The sequence below is a fragment of the Salvelinus namaycush genome, chromosome 23, assembly GCF_016432855.1.
Source record: "Salvelinus namaycush isolate Seneca chromosome 23, SaNama_1.0, whole genome shotgun sequence".
Lineage (NCBI taxonomy): Eukaryota > Metazoa > Chordata > Actinopteri > Salmoniformes > Salmonidae > Salvelinus > Salvelinus namaycush.
Window position 1 is genome coordinate 41843695 of NC_052329.1, and position 20657 is coordinate 41864351.

At 43.1% G+C, this 20657-nt stretch overlaps 1 protein-coding gene across 1 annotated transcript; it reads left to right on the top strand.

The window, feature by feature from the left end:
• The first annotated feature begins 1820 nt into the window (after nucleotides 1-1820).
• Nucleotides 1821-20132, top strand: LOC120018436 (cullin-3). Its single transcript, XM_038961631.1, has 16 exons — nucleotides 1821-2071; nucleotides 4117-4314; nucleotides 9116-9229; nucleotides 9692-9852; nucleotides 10770-10884; nucleotides 11059-11287; nucleotides 11716-11861; nucleotides 12121-12297; nucleotides 12882-13052; nucleotides 13539-13646; nucleotides 14177-14301; nucleotides 14444-14540; nucleotides 14841-14975; nucleotides 15249-15435; nucleotides 18453-18598; nucleotides 18726-20132. The coding sequence occupies exons 1-16, from the start codon at nucleotides 2009-2011 to the stop codon at nucleotides 18855-18857; spliced, it is 2304 nt and encodes a 767-aa protein (XP_038817559.1). The 5' UTR covers nucleotides 1821-2008; the 3' UTR covers nucleotides 18858-20132.
• Nucleotides 20133-20657: the final 525 nt, after the last annotated feature.

The following is a 20657-nucleotide window of genomic DNA, read 5'->3' on the forward strand; positions in this document are numbered from 1 at the left end:
GTAAAATTAGATTTAAAAAACAGATTAAAAAAACACCTTATGGAACAGCGGTGACTGTAAAGCAACACACACATTGGCAGACACGTGCACACACACACACACACAAGCACACGATAACATACGCACTATACATACACATGGATTTAGTACTGTAGATATGTGGTAGTGGTGGAGTAGTGGCCTGAGGGCACACAGTGTGTTGTGAAATCTGTGAATGTATTGTAATGTTTTTAAAATTGTATAAACTGCCTTAATTTTGCTGGACCCCAGGAAGAGTAGCTGCTGCTAATGGGGATCCATAATCAATACAAATACAAAAAATACAAATTGACATTTAGTTAAAATGGCTGCATAGGACCTTTAAATCTCTTAAAACCATGCAGTATGATGGCCATGTTAAATTATAGAAGGGGAATTACTTCACAAATCATTTGTTAAAGTTGTTTCACTTGTCAGTGTGCATTACATTTGTATTGAATGCGGGTCAAACAAAGTATATATTGTTTTCTAGAGCACACAAAAATAATTCTAATGATTTAAGCATAAGTACCTTGGATGGTGCTTACAAATATCTGGGCATTTAAAAAGCATATTTATGAGTTAACTAAGAAGTTGAGAATAAAAATGGTCTTCTTCTATAGAAACCCAGTGCTTTCAGAAACTATTCACACCCTCTGACTTTTTCCACAATTTGTTGGGTTACAAAGGGATTCAAATTGATTGTATTGTCATTTCTGGTCAACGATCTACACAAAATACTTTGTAATGTCAAAGTGGAAGAAAAAAATCTAACATTTATACAAATAGACTGGACGCTCTGGCCGAGGAGTAGGGTTGTTCCGAGCATTCTGACCACACAATGGCAGTCAAGCACCCAAGCTAACTGACTAACGTTGACTAGCTTGCTAACTACTTCCAGACACAAATGAGAGAACACCTCACTCTGACCATTTCACTCGCCCTAGCAGAGCTGGTTAGGCTGTTTTCATGTTATCCAGAGCGTTGGTGACTAACTGTGCTGCTGGCAACAATTTAAATACGCCTTTTTGCAGACGTTTACCGACACCGGCCATATTCAACAGGTGTTGAGCGTTCGTGAATGTATCAGTTATTCTGCGTACTGGCACACTCAGACGAGAGTGCTCTGAAATCGGAGTAGATAGCCAGAGCGAATTTACGAACGCGCCCATATATTTACCTCATAATAATGGCTGACTGTAGTTAAAATCTCATGTAAGGTGATCAACAGTTTTAGAACTAAGCTTGCCATCTTTATATCTGTATAGAACTCTGGTGTGGTATAGTCTGCATTTGACTAATGATATATATTGAGAGGGTGGTGGTACATGGCTGCTCCATGAAGGCCAAGTAATGTCCAATGCAGACATCCAAGGGCAGAGCCCAAATCATTTCTAGTAAGCCGGGATGGAGTGGTTGGTACGCCATAAAAACAATTAAGCATTTGTATTTGTGAAATATGAATATATGAATATGAAATAGCCTACCTAATAATTTTACCTATTTGATAAGCCTATCATATAAATCCATTCTGTAGCTCAGCATTTTAGAAATGGACGAAGGGCAATCCCAATTTGAGATATAAAACTAGCTTAATACGAAGGGGGAAAAGTAGGTACTAAGTCGGTTTGGATGAAAGCGTCTGCTAAATGGCATAGCTATAGTATAGTATAATTAAGTGTTTGGCAAAGCCCTATGGAATTGATTGACCAAAACATTTAATTCATCAGAAAAGTACAACCTCCAGCCCAATAACCTTAGTCTCGCGTGAGTTGCAGCGTGTGAGCTCTGCGCAGTGAGAACTGTAGCTAGGTAGTCCGCCATTGCTGTGTGGGGAGATCTACGTTAGAGCAACATTGACATTTGGTTGTCAACAACCAATTACGGACCAGCGAGGAAGGTCTAGTGGAAGCTGTTCCACAAGTATACATCCCTGTACCTAACCAGATAACATTTTCATGTAAATACAGAACACACAGACGAAGTAACCATGTCCAATCTGAGCAAAGGCGGCACCAAAAAGGACACCAAGATGAGAATACGAGCCTTTCCTGTAAGTACACACCGCTGATAGGACCTGTCCCGGCCAGCAGGCGGTGACTGGACCGCCGAGGTTCGAGTAACTAGCTAGCTTGGGAGTGCAGTTTGCAAGGCCAGGCTTTCAGTAAACAAAGTAACGTTAGCTAGCTGCCCCGTACTAGAGCTTATGGATAGCTGCTTGCTAGCTCATATACTGTTAGCTACCTACCAACTCTTAGCTAGCTAGTAACGTTACTGTTGAATTATTAATTAACATTAGCTAGCTAACGTTACTGTACACACTTCACCCGGGGGGAAAAATTATTGATGGCTACCTAACTTTAGCTAGTTAACATTAAGTAAATATTTGGCGTCGTAGCTTTGTTTGTGGCCTCATGACTTGTTGTATTTAGTCAATTCAGAAACTGGTGGGTTGGAGAGTGTTGTTGTGTAACGTTATTTTGCATGACATGGTTTGCCGAATCACGTGTTTTGTTACATGCCAATTAAACATTGATACCCCAACTGCTAGATAACTTTAGCTAACATTTTGCATCGACTGGAATAGCCAGTTAGTTACTTTGTCAAGTAGCTAGTCTAAGTTTCATTGGGAAACCGTTTGCTGATAGCTAGATCTAAGTTAATGGACGAAAGCTATTGGATGAAATCAGTATTCAGAAGATCAGTATTCATGTCTTTAATTTTTATTTTTTTTAATCCCAATTTTGTGATTATAATCATGTCTCATAGTCAGCCTGCAGGCGCCTGGCCTGCCACAAGGAGTCGCTAGAGCGCGGTGAGCCAAGTAAAGTCCCGCCCGACCTAACCCGGACGACGCTGGGCCAATTGTGCGCCGCCCTATGGGACTCCTGGTCACGGTCGGTAATGACATAGCCTGGGATCGAACCCCAGGCCTGTAGTAACGCCACAACACTGTGAAGCAGTGCCTTAGACAGCTGCGCCACTCGGGAGGCCTAGTATTCAGTTCTGATGGATGTGCGTCCACTGAATCCTCAATGATCCCCTAGCTCTCAAACGCTTCTCTCCATATGGTTTTCAGCAGTTGCCGTCGCCCATGGTTGGCTCTGTGAACTACAATTCTGACGCTGTGTTTTAAAGTTTAGAAACGTAAATAATCATCGCTTGCGAAAAGGTTTTCGAAACATATGCCCCTTATTATTTCTCGCTGATATGGAATATCTTTAAAAAAATAAATAAAAAAAAGATTTACACAGATCCATACGTTGTGTGTGCCTCCAGTTGATGGACTACACTTCATCCCCATTGTGTCGGGATGTGGATGGTGCCATATCCAAACACCTTGTATGCAGCTTTCGGCCAGCCTCACTTTGGAGAGCCTCCAGGTTTAACAGTCCATGGTTGAGCGTGACAGCCAAAGGGGACAAGGGATTTATATCAAGCTGTGAATATGGCATGTTTAGCTGAGTGTGATGGTTGGCTGCTGTGCCATTTACTTTCTGTCCAGTTAAAAGGAGAATTTAGGGGAATGGGAAATGTTACGAGACACAGTTGGAGGTGGTCGTGAGCAATATTATATGGAAAATATAAAACGCTTTCATTCATGTTATGGTCTGTATGAAACCTTATTGGGAATATAATCATGATATTGCAGTATTGCAGTCTTAGTTCATCACAAGGAAAACAAATAGGGACACACCTACTCGGTTTCCCTTACAGTGATTTGTTTTATATACTTTTACATAGGGTCAAAAGTAGGAATATAAATCATGTTTTTTCTGGAGTAGTGATTCTTTTCTCAATGTTACACTAAAACTGTTAGATATTGCATCATAGAACAGGCTACTCTTTAAATCAGTAGGGATTTTTGGGTTGCGGAAGTGCAGCAAGTGTAGACTTGTTTCTCTCACCTAAAGAAGTAAGCTAGCCTAGCAGGAGACTGATAGACATTGTGTGCATAGCCACAATTTTTATCAGGCTGCTTTGTTCCAGTTCTCCCTCAGACGAGGTATTGTGCTGGAGCCAACGATCCCCGAAACTTTGACCTGTCGGTCCGTTTCTCTGCTCTCCTCTCACTCTTACTTCCTTTGGTCGCTGCAGATGACGATGGACGAGAAGTATGTCAACAACATCTGGGACCTTCTGAAGAATGCCATCCAGGAGATCCAGAGGAAGAACAACAGCGGGCTGAGCTTCGAGGAGCTCTACAGGAACGCCTACACCATGGTGCTGCACAAACACGGCGAGAAGCTTTACACAGGCCTCCGGGAGGTGGTCACCGAGCACCTCATCAACAAAGTAAGGCCAATGAACGCATGGTGGTAGATTAATGTGTTCATCCCAGCGCAGGTCAGGATGTTGATTCAGTACTGGGTGCTGTTTATTAGGGCATGCGATGGGAAAACGTTTAAAAACATTTTGCAACAGACAATGAAAAAAAGTGTTTCTTATTGGACGAGTCCAGGTAGTCCCTCTCCGTTTTCAACCAGTTTTCTTTTGTTTGGTGCCTCATGAACACGACCTGGGTCTGGATTAACGTCCCCTTTGCTGGATTTGTGCGGGTATGTGGTAATAATCACCCTTATAAAATCACTGGCCGGTCTTTAGCGTATTTTCCGTCAGTACATTTGCAGGATCTCTGGAGTCTGAAAATAGTCACTGAGCTTAACCACAGAATGTTACTCAGCTTGACCACAAAATCCTTTTAATTGTTGAAAAGCAAGGAAACAAATCTTGTGAAAGCCTGTCGCATGAATCCAGGTCATATTAAATTACAGGCTGATTTGTCCTGTTCAGTGTTGGGCCTGTTTGGTATGCTGACAGCATGATGAAGTGGAGCGCTCATTAAACCTTTTACTGTGGAAAAGCTCCAGGGATCTGTTTGACGATGGCTGGATGCTGCGGACTTGCAAAACATGAGTTGCTCCCATTCATTCATCAGCCTTGTATTTAGTAGTTGGAAATGAGAAAAGTTAGCCCAATTCCTCTATCAGAAGGCCCAGCTCCACTAGGTCCCATAGGCATCTGACTGGAGATTTGAAGGCCCTCTTTCAGTAATAGCACACACACAGTCCTGATCTTTGACAAGCTCGGCTGATTGAAAAAGCCTCCTGTTTCGGTGAGGATTTGTATGTTTGGTTTTGTTCTGTCCAATCGTGTAGGTACTAGAAAGCAGATCAATCTGCCTTTTGGTACTTTCATCAGTGATTGTGATAGCCTTTATTTTATTTTTGTGTACTTTTTACCCCTTTTTCGTGATATCCAATTGGCAGTTACTGTCTTGTCCCATCGCTGCAACTCCTGTACGGAATCGGGAGAGGCGAAGGTCGAGAGCCATGCATCCTCCGAAACACGACCCTGCCAAGCCACACTGCTTCTTGACACACTGCTCGCTTAACCCGGAAGCCAGCTGCACCAATGTGTACGTACAACTTGCGACCGACGTCAGCGTGCATGCGCCCAGCCCGCCACAAGGAGTTGCTAGAGTGCGATGGGACAAGGACATCCCGGCCGGCCAAACCCTCCCCTAACCCGGACGACGCTGGGACAATTGTGCGCCGTCTCTTGGTTGCGACACATCCTGGGATCGAACCCGGGTCTGTAGTGATGCCTCAAACACTGCGATGCAGTGCCTCAGACCGCTGCGTCACTCGGGAGGCCCGCGATTGCAATAGCCTTTGAGGATAGTTTGTGTATCACATGATCCCTATAACATTCCTGTTTAAACCACACGCCATGTAGGCCAACATATTCCACTGAATGAGAAGCAGCAGGAAGCAGCATCAGATTATCTCGAAGCCGTGAAGCTATAGCGTCTGCAAACTATTTTGGAAACAATGACATTACCGGGCCAATGAAATATCTATGCAGGGCTAGGGCTGTGACGGTCATGAAATTTTGTCATCCGGGTGATTGTCATTCAAGTAACTGCCAGTCTCACTGTAATTGATGCAAAAAGTAAATCCACTGATGTGGACCTTTTGGAACATCACAATAAATCCATTATTTTAGGCATGTCTAAAGAAACATTATGATATGAAGAAGATGTAGCCTATTTCAGAAGAACGAATAGCATATTCTGAGTCGTCCTAATGTTAGGGCCTGTTCTGGCTATGGCTGTGGGCTACACTAGTTCATTTAGCGGGCAGGATTTGCTTATAATTCCTGAGGAATTATTTTATTGTAAGAACAATACAATTGAAAATAGCTGAATAAAATGTAAAGGTTATTTTTCATCAAACGATTTGAGGGAGTGAGCAGATGCGTCCATCCTGTGTTGAGCAGTAAACAAAGAAACGGGTTCTCCTAAATGCTTAATTTATAGATTTTTATGCAGCTTTAGTTGTGATGCAAACGTTAGGCTATATGTTTTGATTTCTAATACATTCTAAGGCTTCATGGTGCGACAAAGGATGAGTTGAAAAAAGTTGCATGAAAGGGAAGCTCTCTTTTTTCTTGTGCAGGCTGCAAACACTTCATCAGTCTCTCGTTCACAATTTGACAAGCACTTGATGATATACTCATGCATTATTCTAAATTTAGTCTGGTCTTTACATATAGCCTACTAATATACAGTACCAGTCAAAGGTTTGGACACCTCATTCAAGGGTTTTTCTTTATTTTTACTATTTTCTTCATTGTAGAATAATAGTGAACACATCAAAACTATAAAATAACACATATGGAATCATGTAGTAACCAAAACTGTGTTAAACAAATCTAAATATTTGTTATTTGAGATTCTTCAAAGTTGCCACCCTTTGCCTTGATGACAGCCTTGTACACTCTTGGCATTCTCTCAACCAGCTTCATGAGGTAGTCGCCAGTGTGGAATTATACAAAAAAGAATAGACATCATCCATAGCCTGCATTCGAATAGTGAATGGAGGTTATGTGCAGTTACTTTTTTAATATGCCAGGTAGGCTACACTGTTTGTAAAGCGGATTAATGTGCTTAATTTTTAAGAATTTTGCAATAAATATAGCAGCACAAGAAAGCTAGGATCCACTTGTATTAAATAGTGGCAAGTTAACTCTGTTTTCATGTGCGATTGCGCAATGACTGGGCTTATAAGAACACTTTTCACTAAGCTCTGTAGGCTATGGGCTCTCCAACCATGTTTCAGGGGTCTTGGGCCTATAGGCTATGTTTGGAGTTATTTGTCCACTTCAGTTGTGATACTAACCTTAGCAAAACATATAGGCCAATTGGCTCTGTTCTCACGCAATTGCATAGCCTATAGAAATGTTGCGCAACAGCAACACTTTCATTCCATGCATCAACCACCTATGAGGAGCTGTCTCTCCCTGTGCAACAGGTGATCCTATTCTGCTCAAACTGAATGCCAGGGCTCTCGTGAAGTGTTTAATGTGATTTTTCGATTGCATTTGCATTGATATCAGAGTGATTAGAGGGACAATAGTGTGCTGAGTTAGAATGTTTGGTAGGCTACTAATGACATTCATAGGCATCAGATGACTGCTATCATGACTGCCAGTGTGGCTGTAATACGGTCACCATAACAGCCCTATATGTAGTGCGGCATGCCTACCTTTTGAGATGACCAATTATCGCTGTGGATGTCAATATTTCAGCATTGGCCTTTATAAAACACCACCCAATTGGCATCTCAGAATTGAAACAAATTATCTCCCATTGACATTCTGTTCCTGTCCCCCACATTTGCAATCAGAGAAATATGGGACATTCAATTGAATTCAATCACTTTTTGACAGCATTTCTTTTGATTTAAACAAAACCTTTTCATACATGTTTGCCCATGAAAGAAGGGGTCATAAAGTGACTTTTTGGACCTAAATGTCAAAACATTCAGGAGATAAAGGTGCTCAAAGTTGACCCTTTTTGCATACCCCACCATACTATGAGACGTCCATGTCTATCACTGGAAAAGAGAAACAGTTGAGTTTCATATCATTTAAAGTAAGCTTTTGTGATTATATTATTGTGTTGTGCCCGCCGTTGGTTGAGACACAACATGCTCTTAAATACAGGGTGGGTGTCATTCCATTCTATGAAATATATTTCTATCCCTTCAGACCACTGCAATTTAGCTGGTACACCATTAGGCTTGAGCGATATACCATTTACCAGGGCTTTTTAAATGCAGACCCCCACCTTGCAGGGGTGCATGTTATGCCACTGGTAATAACTACAAGTTGACTATCTAAGATGTGCCAAATAAATAATATCCAGCTCAGGGCTTCAGCTATGCATTTGGTTTGCTAATTTGCTAGCTAAGTGGCAAGATGGCAAGATCAAGCTTCTTGGTTACAGCAGAGACAATCAATCCCCTCCTGGATCAAGAGCCGAGCTGTCTAATATTTATTTTGTGAGTGCAGAAAACAGTGAGTAGCCTTTTGAGATAGTTGTATATCTTTATGAGCTGGGTTGTCTGTCCTGCAAATAGTTTGTTCGCTTGGGCTTGTTAGCATTTAGCTAGCTATGGGAATTCGCTACTAATTTATTGGCAAAATGTTGTTATTGACACAGCCTTACTCTTTATTCTAAATACACAATACATTTCTGACACCATTCAAACCAATGAGTGTTTTGGAACTTTAAAGGCAATTATCTCATAATCATATTTTTTCAGATAGAACCTTATAGTCCCAAGCTCTCGATTTGTAAAATTTAATACAAATAATAATTACCTTTGTTTGTTTTGAACATGTTTTCGAAAGTCTTTGGATGATCATCATATTTGGATGATGGTGTTTTAGGCTACTAGACATAAGTACAACAGATTCATCAGTGGGTGATTTTATAGTGAGCTGAGAGGAGTTCACTTTCCATTGAGATAGTGTGTGTGTGTGAGTCAGTGTGCTGTACACTGTTTCACTAAATGGACGATGATGGCGTCTCTGCCTGGAGTTGAGGAGCACAGTGCCCTTTGGAGTCCCATACGGAGAGTGAAGGAAACACTCCGAGAGAGGAGCTTGTGGAGGGAGAGGCTCACAGACAGAGCTTGTGTCATGCAGAGAAAGCGAGATGGGTTCGGTATGCTGAGTCATCAGTGTGGTGTGCGTGTAGTATCAAACGAATGCCTCTCTGCCTGACTGTGCCGCTGCTTCCCCACAGGTACGGGAAGATGTCCTCAACTCACTAAACAACAACTTCCTCCAAACACTGAACCAGGCCTGGAACGACCACCAGACGGCAATGGTCATGATCAGAGACATCCTCATGTACATGGTGAGTGTCACCACCAGCTACCAGAGCCATGTATTTAGAGAGTTGGGCCAACTTTTAGAATGTCATTTTCATTCTAGACATAGTTGCATAGAGTTATTTTAATCCAGTCAGCCGATTGGCTGTAGTGATGCTACGTTTTGCATCATATGTGTTCTGCATCATCACACTTTTAGAAAACATAACTGCTGACATGCATAATTTGTGCTAATCAGACGTGCACACTTCTTAGTTATTAGGATTTGACTGTATTTCTCAATGCAGTGTCGTCTCGTAACCATCCCTTGGACTGGCAATGCATTGCTGCCTGGCTGCAGGTCTCAAACGCGCTCCGGGGTGAAGTTTCCCTTAAGTACAGATCAGCTTCCCAATCCTAACCATACCCGTTAGTGGGGTAAATGCAAAACTTATTTAAGATCCACCTTGACTGACAAAGTCTCCCCCTCTCTTCCTCTTGTTTCCCAGGACCGGGTGTACGTGCAGCAGAACAACGTGGAGAATGTCTACAACCTGGGCCTGATCATCTTCAGAGACCAGGTGGTGCGCTACGGCTGCATCCGAGACCACCTCCGACAGACCCTCCTGGACATGATCGCACGAGAGAGGAAGGGCGAGGTGGTGGACAGGTATAATAATATGACCCCGTCTATATACACAGGCCGCGTTCGACTTCTTTAAAAATCCACAAACTCCTAGCTTCGTTGAAGGAATCACTGAAATTACTGGATAAGTGGAATCACTACAAATGCCTGGACAAGTGAAAGCCATGCGGTGGAATGCTTGTGTTCATCTGTCCAGTCATGTCTAAGCATTGACTGTTTCGAGGGTGGGAGGATGGATGCATTTTGAAGGAATTCGAACAGAGCCACAGTTTCTGAGCTGAAGGATGCAGTGTTTCTCCCGATAAAGAAAGACACAACTCTAATCCATGATTATTTCATTGTGCTCTTTGTTATATTTAAAAAGTATCTGATAGTCTTTGAGCTGACCCAGACCTAAATGGCACCCTATACACTGAGTGTACAAAACATTATGAACACCTTCCTAATATTGAGTTGCACCCCCTTCTGCCCTCAGAACAGCCTCAATTTGTCGGACCATGTACTCTACAACGCGTTGAAAGCGTTCCACAGGAATGTTGACCCCAATGCTTCCCACAGTTGTTAAGTTGGCTGGATGTCCTTTGGGTGGCCGACCATTCTTGATACACACGGGAAACTGTTGAGCGTGAAAAACCCACGAGCGTTGCAGTTCAAACTCTGAATGGCACACGAACACAAACCATTTCTCAATTCTCTCAAGGCTTAAAAATCCTTCTTTAACCTCCCCTTCATCTACACTGATAGAAGTGGATTTCACAAGTGACATACGCGATCATCGCTTTCACTCGGATTCACCTGGTCAGTCTATAACATGGTCAGAGCAGGTGTTCCTCGTGTTTTCTACATTCAGTGCACTACTTTTGACTGAGGCCCATAATAGAATGCAATTTGGGACTCCAGTGTACTTGGCACATGTACTTGACACACACTCTCTCTCTCAGGGGGGCGATCAGAAATGCCTGCCAGATGTTAATGATCTTAGGACTCGAAGGGAGGTCGGTTTACGAAGAGGACTTTGAGGCCCCGTTTTTAGAAATGTCTGCAGAGTTCTTCCAGGTTTGTAAGAATCCCTCCCCCCCACCCATCTATTCACACGCATCAATGCTATGTGTGTCATGCATGTTGACTTGCAGTGATATGTTGTTGGCCTACTATCATGTTATATACATAATGTGGATGCCTTCTCAATCTCCCAAGGTGCTCTTAACCCCGTGTTTGTTTGCCCTCCAGATGGAAAGTCAAAAGTTTTTGGCAGAGAACAGCGCGAGCGTGTACATAAAGAAAGTGGAGGCGCGGATAAACGAGGAGATCGAGCGCGTGCTGCACTGCCTGGACAAGACGACGGAAGAGCCCATCGTCAAGGTGGTGGAGAGGGAGCTCATCTCCAAGCACATGAAGACCATCGTGGAAATGGAGAACTCGGGCCTCGTCCACATGCTCAAGAACGGAAAGACAGAGGGTCAGTGTGCCACACTACTACTACTACTACTACTACTACTCCAGTCCCAGCTATGGGCTGCGTCCCAAATGGCACCTTATTCCCTATGCATTAAACTACTTTTGATGGGGACGATTAGGCTCTGGTCAAAAGTAGTGCACTATGTAGGGCATAGGGTGTTTTCTTTCTTTTTTTATGAAAGGGGTATTTCACCCCGATGTTAAAATTTGTCAGATGTTTGTTTACCTCTTGAATAGATATTTTGCAGAGCAGAATAATAGAGTAATGTACATTGTGTGAATGTGTGTTGTTATCGTGTGCATACTTGGTACCACATCAATGTCAGCAATTCAATATTTATTGTGAAATATATTCTGTGTAGTAGGTGGTCTTTGGATACTAATGTGTTTGTACTGATGGTGTGTGCGTGTGTGTGTGCGTGAACACAGACCTGGCGTGTATGTATAAGCTCTTTAGCAGAGTGCCAAACGGACTGAAGACAATGTGTGAGTGCATGAGCTCCTACCTCCGCGAGCAGGGCAAGGCGCTGGTGTCAGAGGAGGGCGAGGGCAAAAACCCTGTAGATTACATCCAGGTAACTCACACAGGAAGTGGCATCATTGACACGGGGCAGGGGGGGTCCACTAAAGATTGATCTCTGGCTACGTTCCCGTCACAGATTTAACAATAGTGAAAACTCCAGCGAATGCTTTTAAATCTACAACAGGGATGCAATTTCTGTTACTCTCCATATTGACACTAGATGGCAGCGTACACAAGAGCATGTAGTAAGTGCCACTGCTTTCCAATAATAATGTCACATTTTCTTCCTTCCTCCGTTTTGTTCTCTGCAGGGTCTGTTGGATCTGAAGTCACGTTTCGACCGCTTCCTCCAAGAGTCGTTCAACAATGACCGGCTCTTCAAGCAGACCATCGCAGGGGACTTTGAATACTTCCTCAACCTCAACTCGCGCTCCCCCGAGTACCTCTCCTTGTTCATTGACGACAAGCTGAAGAAAGGCGTAAAAGGAGTGGGTGGTTTTCTGATGTAATGGGGGAGGAACGTCCTCCCCTCAAGGCACACAGGCTGCTTCCCTAATGACACCATATTCTCTATATTGTGCACTACTTTTAACCAGAGCCCGATGGCACCATATTCACTACGTAGAGCCCTACTTTTGACCAGGGCCCAGCACCCTGTCATTGTTCCTGAACAACAGCCCGAAAGAATGAAAGCTTGACCTCATCACTCATTTGGAATTATATCAAGTTAGACACACAAATATCATACCTCCAAGACATGCTAACGGGAGGTTAGTATTTTTAGGGGGGTATGATATTAGTGTGTCTAACTTTCTCACTCATCATTGTTCACGATTCATTCAGGATTATCTGTAATCGTGGTAGCATCCAAATAATGTAGAAGTGTTTAGAAACATATTCTATGTGCTATGCTGGAGTACAGAGCCAAAACAACAAAGGCCACTGTCCCAATACTTTTGGAGCTCACTGTATAAGGAGTTCAATATTTGATTAAATTAGTGTTTTGAAATGTAATCATTTAAAGTGTGTGTGCTTGTGTAACGTTCACTTTTCTCTCGTCCTGTATGTGTAGTTGACGGAGCAAGAGGTGGAGTCGATCCTGGACAAGGCCATGGTGCTCTTCAGGTTCATGCAGGAGAAGGATGTGTTTGAGCGGTACTACAAACAGCACCTGGCCAGGAGGCTGCTCACCAACAAGAGCGTCTCGGACGACTCGGAGAAGAACATGATCTCTAAGCTCAAGGTGAATATACAGGAAGAGCAGTAGCTATATATCTTAAGATCTTCCATCCATTAATACATTCATCAACTGTTTTCTTTGTTGTTTTTTGTCAGATATATTGTAGCACCTTCGATACCTAATAAGTGTGACCTTGTGTTCAAATACTATTTCAAATCTTTCATATACTTCGAGCGTTTGCTTTAGCCTGTTTGCGGTGCCACGTAGGTGGGGTTTGCACTTTTGGTGCTTTTTGATTGGTTCAATTGCAACAGGCAACCTCAAGCTAGCAAAGCTAAAGTATTTGAAATCATTTTGAATTGTATTTTGATCCCAGGTCTGGTACAATACATTTTTAACTTGAACTGCACAGAGACTGTGTTGAACCTCAGCTCAGCTGAGTGCAGAGTCAGTGTGAAAGAAACGGATAGCGCGAGTGAAGTGTTGTTTAATAGATCTGTCTCATCCCGTATCTTTCTCACTATCTCTTTCTCTGGTTCCCCTGGCCAGACGGAGTGTGGTTGCCAGTTCACCTCTAAACTGGAAGGCATGTTCCGGGACATGAGCATCTCAAACACAACCATGGACGAGTTCCGCCAACACCTACAGTCAACGGCGGTGAGACACCCACTCCCAGAACCAGTCCAGTGTTGGTTCTGGGGAACATAGAGCTCGCCAGCTTGTAGTTCTAAAAAAACAGAAATTAGTTACTTCTGGTTCGTTCAGCCATTCCTATAGAGAAAGAAAAGGCTTAGGAGATATTATATGTTTTGTTCTATGATATAATATTGGTCCGTTAACATTACCTTTATGAATTATGAAACCTTATGTGCTTTTTTTTATTACATAAATGCTTAAACATTCATAAAAAGTGACGTTAGCTGATGATTAGCTCATAGAACAAAACGTATAAGTTCTAAGCCTGTGTTTACCACAGACCTTATTTTTGGCGTTTATCAAAAAACCCTACAAAAACTCCATTCATTTTCCCACATGCTTTGAACCATGGCGGAGTTGGTGCCTATAAAAAGACGCCATTACTATTGCTCTCTATTTAACCTAGCCATTAGCTCTCTCAAAGCGAAGAGCACATCTTGTGAAGCTTTTGATACCTCAGTGGAAGACGTAGATCTAACTTTCATCCCCAGGTGTCGTTGGGCGGAGTTGATCTCACAGTGAGGGTCTTGACGACGGGTTACTGGCCAACGCAGTCCGCCACACCCAAATGTAATATCCCCCCTTCTCCTCGACATGCATTTGAAGTCTTTAGAAGGTTTGTCTCTCATTTACTTTGCATACCAGAGGCCATATATTCTCTGCTGCAGGTTGTGGAAGCGGGGCGCTGTCCGTTGTTTGTCTGTGTTTATCTTTAACGCTGTAGTGTGTGACTGTCCCCTCTGGCTCTGCGGCCATAGGTTTTATCTGGCCAAGCACAGCGGCAGGCAGCTTACGTTGCAGCATCACATGGGCTCTGCAGACCTCAACGCCACCTTCTACGGCACAATCAAAAAGGTATGCAGGGGACAGCCTTTGCCTGGCTGACAGACGGATTGATGCATGCACACACACCAGCAATGTCAACATCAGGTCTTGATAACAGCAGGTGCATCAAGGCTGTACTTGCCTTTTTGAATATGGGATGAACAGGGATGTGTGGGGGGCGGGGCTAAACTCACATTTCACACATTTGTGTTTATATAAGCATGACATAGTCAGTGATTGAACGGAGGCTACATTGATGATTCCTCCTTTGTGACTGAGTTACCTGAAGGTGGCCGGTGGTGGTGACCTCTCATTTCCTCTCCCCCCCAGGAGGACGGCTCAGAGGTGGGGGTGGGCGGCGCCCAGGTAACAGGCTCCAACACCAGGAAGCACATACTGCAGGTGTCCACCTTCCAGATGACAATACTAATGCTCTTCAACAACCGGGAGAAGTCTTTGTTTGAGGTACAGCCGCTAATTGAATGCGTAGAACATCACTGAATAAAGTCAAGTTTGTAAGGGGGGGATGTATTTGGGCAATGTGATGTCTTTATTATATGTGCATGATGTTGATATTTGTGGTCTGGCAATGATATTGAATTGAAAAAGTTACACTTGTTTCTCTATAAACAGAATGTATTATTTGGTTTCAGTATAATGCAGTCATGGATCAAAGGATCCCTCTGCCTCATATCGTCCTCTCCTCTTTATCCCCATCTCTCGCTCACTACTGTGTAGGAGATCCAGCAGGAGACAGACATCCCGGAGAGGGAGCTGGTGCGTGCGCTGCAGTCACTGGCCTGCGGGAAGCCCACCCAACGCGTCCTCACCAAGGAGCCCAAGTCCAAGGAGATCGAGAACGGCCACGTGTTCACCGTTAATGACCAGTTCACCTCCAAGCTGCACCGCGTCAAGATCCAGACAGGTAACAACCATATAGACCATTCTTGTGGAACACAGATTCGAAGATCTAAGCCATGCATAACCGAAATGGCACAAAAACAACCAAGATTTATTTTGTTTCAACCTTGCTTTCTGAAACATTGCGTTGTGACTTTGAACTGTATGCACAGTGCATTCGGGAAGTTCAAACCCCTTGACTTTTTCCACATTTCATTCTAAAATGTATTAAATTAAGTGTCTTCCTCATCAATCTACACACAATAGCCCATAATGACAAAGCAAAAACAGTTTGGATTTTTTGCAAATGTATTTTTTAAAACTTTTAACAGATACCTTATTTACATAAGTATTCAGACCCTTTGCTATGAGACTCAAAATTCAGCTCAGGTGAATCCTGTTACCATTGATCATCCTTGAGATGTTTCTACAACTTGGAGTCTACCTGTGGTAAATTCAATTGATTTGAAATTATTTGGTAAGGCACACACCTGTCTATATAAGGTCCCACAGTTGACAGTGCATGTCAGAGTAAAAATCAAGCCATAAGGTCGAAGGAATTGTCTGTAGAGCTCCGAGACAAGATTGTGTCGAGGCACAGATCTGGGAAAGAGTACCAACATTTTTTGCTGCATTGAAGGTCTGCAAGAACACAGTGGCCTCCATCATTCTTAAATTAAAGAAGTTTAGAACCACCAAGATTCTTCCTAGAGCTGGTCAACCGGCCAAACTGAGCAATCGGGGGAGAAGGTTCTTGGTCAGGGAGGTGACCAAGAACCCGGTGACCACTCTGACAGAGACCCAGAGTTCCTCTTTGGAGATGGGAGAACCTTCCACAAGAACAACCATCTCTGCAGCACTCCACCAATCAGGCCTTTTATGGTAGAGTGGGCAGACGAAAGCCACTCCTCTGTAAAAGGCTTGGAGTTTGCCAAAAGGCACCTAAAGGACCCAGACCATGAGAAACAAGATTCTCTGGTCTGATGAAACCAAGATTGAACTGAATGCCAGGCGTCTTCCTACAGTGAAGCATGGTGGTGGCAGCATCCTGCTGTGGGGATGTTTTTCAGCGGCAGGGACTGGGAGACTAGTCAGGATTGAGGGAAAGACGAACGGAGCAAAGTACCGAGAGATCCTTGATGAAAACCTGCTCAGGATCTCAGATTGGGGCAAAAGTTCACCTTCCAACAGGACAACAACCCTAAGCACACAGCCATGACGATGCAGGAGTGGCTTTGGGACAAGTCTCTGAATGTCCTTGAGTGGGCCAGCCAGAGCCCGGAATTGAACCAGATCGAACATCTCTGGAGAGACCTGAAAATAGCTGTGCAGCGATGCTCACCATCCAACCTGACAGAGCTTGAGATCAGCAGAGAAGAATGGGAGAAACTCGCCAAATACAGGTGTGCCAAGCTTGTAGCATCATACCCAAGAAGACGCAAGGCTGTAATCACTGCCAAAGGTGCTTCAACAAAGTATGTAAATTTGATATTGTTTTTTTATTTTGATGTTTTCAAAAATGTATTAAAAAAAATAATTGTTTTGTCATTATGGGGTATTGTGTGTAGCTTGAGTGGACACAATTTAAAAAAATCTAATTTAGAAAAAGGCTGTAACGTAACAAAATGTGGGAAAAAGGGTCTGAATACTTTCCCGAATGCATTGTATACCAACCTTCTAAGGGTCATTCTACCCACAGAACTATATTGAGTTTATGGTTATGATTCTACCTCTGATACACTACATGACTAAAAGTATGTGGACACCTGCTCGTCGAACATCTCATTCCAAAATCATGGGCATTAATATGGAGTTGGTCCCCCTTTTGCTGCTATAACAGGCCTTCCACTAGATATTGGAACATTGCTTTGGAGACATGCTTGCATTGAGCCACGAGCATTAGTGAGGTCAGGCACTGATGTTGGGCGATTAGGCCTGGCTCGCAGTTGGCGTTCCAATTCATCCCAAAAGTGTTCGATGGGGTTGAGGTCCGAGCTCTGTGCAGGCCAGTCAAGTTCTTCCACAATGATCTTGACAAACCATTTATGTATGGACCTCTCTTTGTGTGTGGTGGCATTGTCATGCTGAATCAGGAAAGGGCCTTCCCCAAACTGTTGCCACAATGTTGGAAGCACAGAATCGTCTAGAATGGCATTGTATGCTGTAGCGTTAAGATGTCCCTTTACTGGAACGAATGGGACTAGCCCGAACCATGAACAACAGCCACAGACCATTATTCCTCCTCCACCAAACTTTACAGTTTGCATTATGCATTCCTCGAGGTAGCGTTCTCCTGGCGAACGTCGGACTGCCAGATGGTGAAGCGTGATTCATTACTCTAGAGAACGAGTTTCCACTGCTCCAGAGTCCCAATAGCGGTGAGCATTACACCACTCCAGCTGACGCTTGGTATTGCGCATGGTAATTTTAGGATTGTGTGCGGCTGCTTGGCCATGGAAACCCATTTCATGAAGCTCCCGACGAAGTTATTGTGCTAACGTTGCTTCCAGAGGCAGTTTGGAACTCAGTGAGTGTTGCATCCGAGGACAGACTACTTTTACACGCTTCAGCACTCGGCGGTTCCGTTCTGTGAGCTTGTGTGGTCTACCACTTCGCGTCTGAGTTGTTGTTGCTCCTAGATGTTTCCAATTTACAATAAGAGCACTTACAGTTGACCGGGGTAGTTCTAGCAGGGCAGACATTTGACTACGCTGGCATCCTATGACGGTGGCACGTTGAAAGTCACTAAGCTCTTCAGTAAGGTCATTCTACTGCGAATGTTTGTCTATGAAGATTGCATGGCTCTGTGCTCCATTTTATACACCTGTCAGCAACAGGTATGGCTGAAATAGCTGAATCCACTAATTTGAAGGGGAGTCCACATACTTTTGTATAGTGTAGTTGTAGTGGAAAACCCCCACTGACCTCCACTCATCTGCCACAGCCACAGATTCACCTGTGTAGCGTGTATTATATAATCTTGTGCATGTAGCTGTCATGTGGTTCCCGACTGAAACTGGTTTTCCTTGTGTTGGCTACTAGTCGCTGCTAAGCAAGGAGAGTCGGACCCGGAGAGGAAGGAGACGCGGCAGAAAGTGGACGACGACAGGAAGCACGAGATTGAGGCGGCCATCGTCCGCATCATGAAGTCTAGAAAGAAGATGCAGCATAACGTACTAGTAGCAGAGGTCAGTGGAATACAGTGTATGAAGATTGAGGTGTTTCGGGTACACCTGGTTGTATTTAATTAACGTCGGTAATTAGATGTGAGGTTCGGTTCTGATTTGTGTCTCTGTGTTTGTACCGTCTCTCTAGGTCACCCAGCAGCTGCGATCGCGATTCCTCCCCAGTCCTGTAGTCATCAAGAAGCGCATTGAAGGACTCATTGAGCGGGAATATTTGGCGCGGACACCAGAGGATCGCAAAGTGTACACTTATGTAGCATAAAGGCGTGAATTCCATGAAACCTGACACAAAAAGAAACGATACCTTTTTTTCTGGGACGGGTTATGCGTATGAATTTGAAAGTTTGTCTCATACTGGGAAACACTGGGAAGCTTACTTTTCTTCCATTGAAAAAAAAAATGCATTTAAAGACTTTTTTTTCTCATATCTTTTAGATTTCTTCTGCAGAGAAGAGCTAAATGGAGGGATTGGATCTCGCTTTGTTACAGTTTCATGTTCCTAATGTGGCCTTGGGAAGAATTGGGGGGAGAGTGTGAATGCATCGAGTGTACTGCATTCAAACCCAATATAACAAAAGGAAAAGAAAACGAGCATACAAAAAATAATACAAAACATATACCAAGCAAATGTGGGTTGGCTACACGAAGACCAAGAAAATATTTGACATTTCTCACGTTTTTTAAATGTTGATGTAAATGTATTATGTTTGTTTTTTCGTGGCATCATGCTGGTTGTACACTATTAGACACTATTGGCCTTTTTTCCTTCTAAGGTTTTAATCAGAGAAGAGGAAGACATGGATGTAGTGGCTGGTTTGCAGAAAACAGGAGCAGTTGCTTTGATAGCATGTTTTGTTTTATGGAGTGGTGGGAGAAGTCACATGCTCTATTCAAGTTTTTTTTAAAGTTTTTTTCAATGGGGCCTATTGTAAAATTGGATCATCAGCCCAGAAAATATTTATCCTTGGAATTGTAGGTTCCTCCCTATGCAGATCACAAAGGGGAAGTACATTTTTTTTCTTTACTGCATTTCAATTGGAACCAATTTAGCACCATGTTTTAATGTGTATAAATTGTAAAATAATTATTGTACTCACTAAAGTGGACTGTACAGGGCCTAGTTTTCATCATATTAAATGTAGAAAAAGAAAATGTACATCGAAGGGAATTTTGCCTCCCTGTTTTACGACTCTGTGCCTTGTGTATTCCTCTCTGAGAGCAGAGAGAAAGCCACAGTAAATTGTACAGTGAAATACAGTATCTGCGCCTCTGACCATAATTAAAGCGTAATGCATAGAGGGAACCATAGTCAAACTGTTAAGCATCTTAGAAGAGGAACTCAATAACTATTTGTATTGCTTTCAAACAGTGGTAGCCAACTTTGAGTCACTGCATTTGCTTTAGAACAATGTTTCTTGCTGAATCACCTTCAAGTGTATTTTATTTCTCAGTGTTCAATGAAATTGTTTAAGGCCACTTTACATGGGTTCAATGGATGAATATGCATCTCACTAATACAGCTGCTATGACAATTTAATGTCGATTATTAGAAAATAACATGTTAACGGTGATTATAGTCTCCAATGTTCCACCACAGAGAATGTGACAAGGACTTGTATGTAAAAACAAGTGAAGAGGAACAAGGTTGTTATGCTCTTTAACAGAAATGTGATTCAGGTTCCATTACAGAAGTGGTATTCCATCCTTTGCCCCTCAGTGTAGTTACCCTGTCTGGACTCATACATATTTTTTTTTTTAAACTAGAACAAATTCTTATTTTCAATGACGGCCTAGGAACAGTGTCAGCTCGGGGATTCAGTTATTAGTCCAACACTCTAACCACTAGGCTACCTGCCGCCCCATACATCATGACAGGGAGACGACTGCCATTTCCTCATTTAGTTTGAGTAGACAACCCTTTCTCCCATTTTTCATGTCTCTTGGTCAACTCTGCACGTCTTTATTCATGTGTTTGAGTAGACACGACTCTTTTCTACTTATCCTTTACATTTTTTTTATAGCCTCCCTAAATCTGACATTCTACTCCCTCATATAAAATATG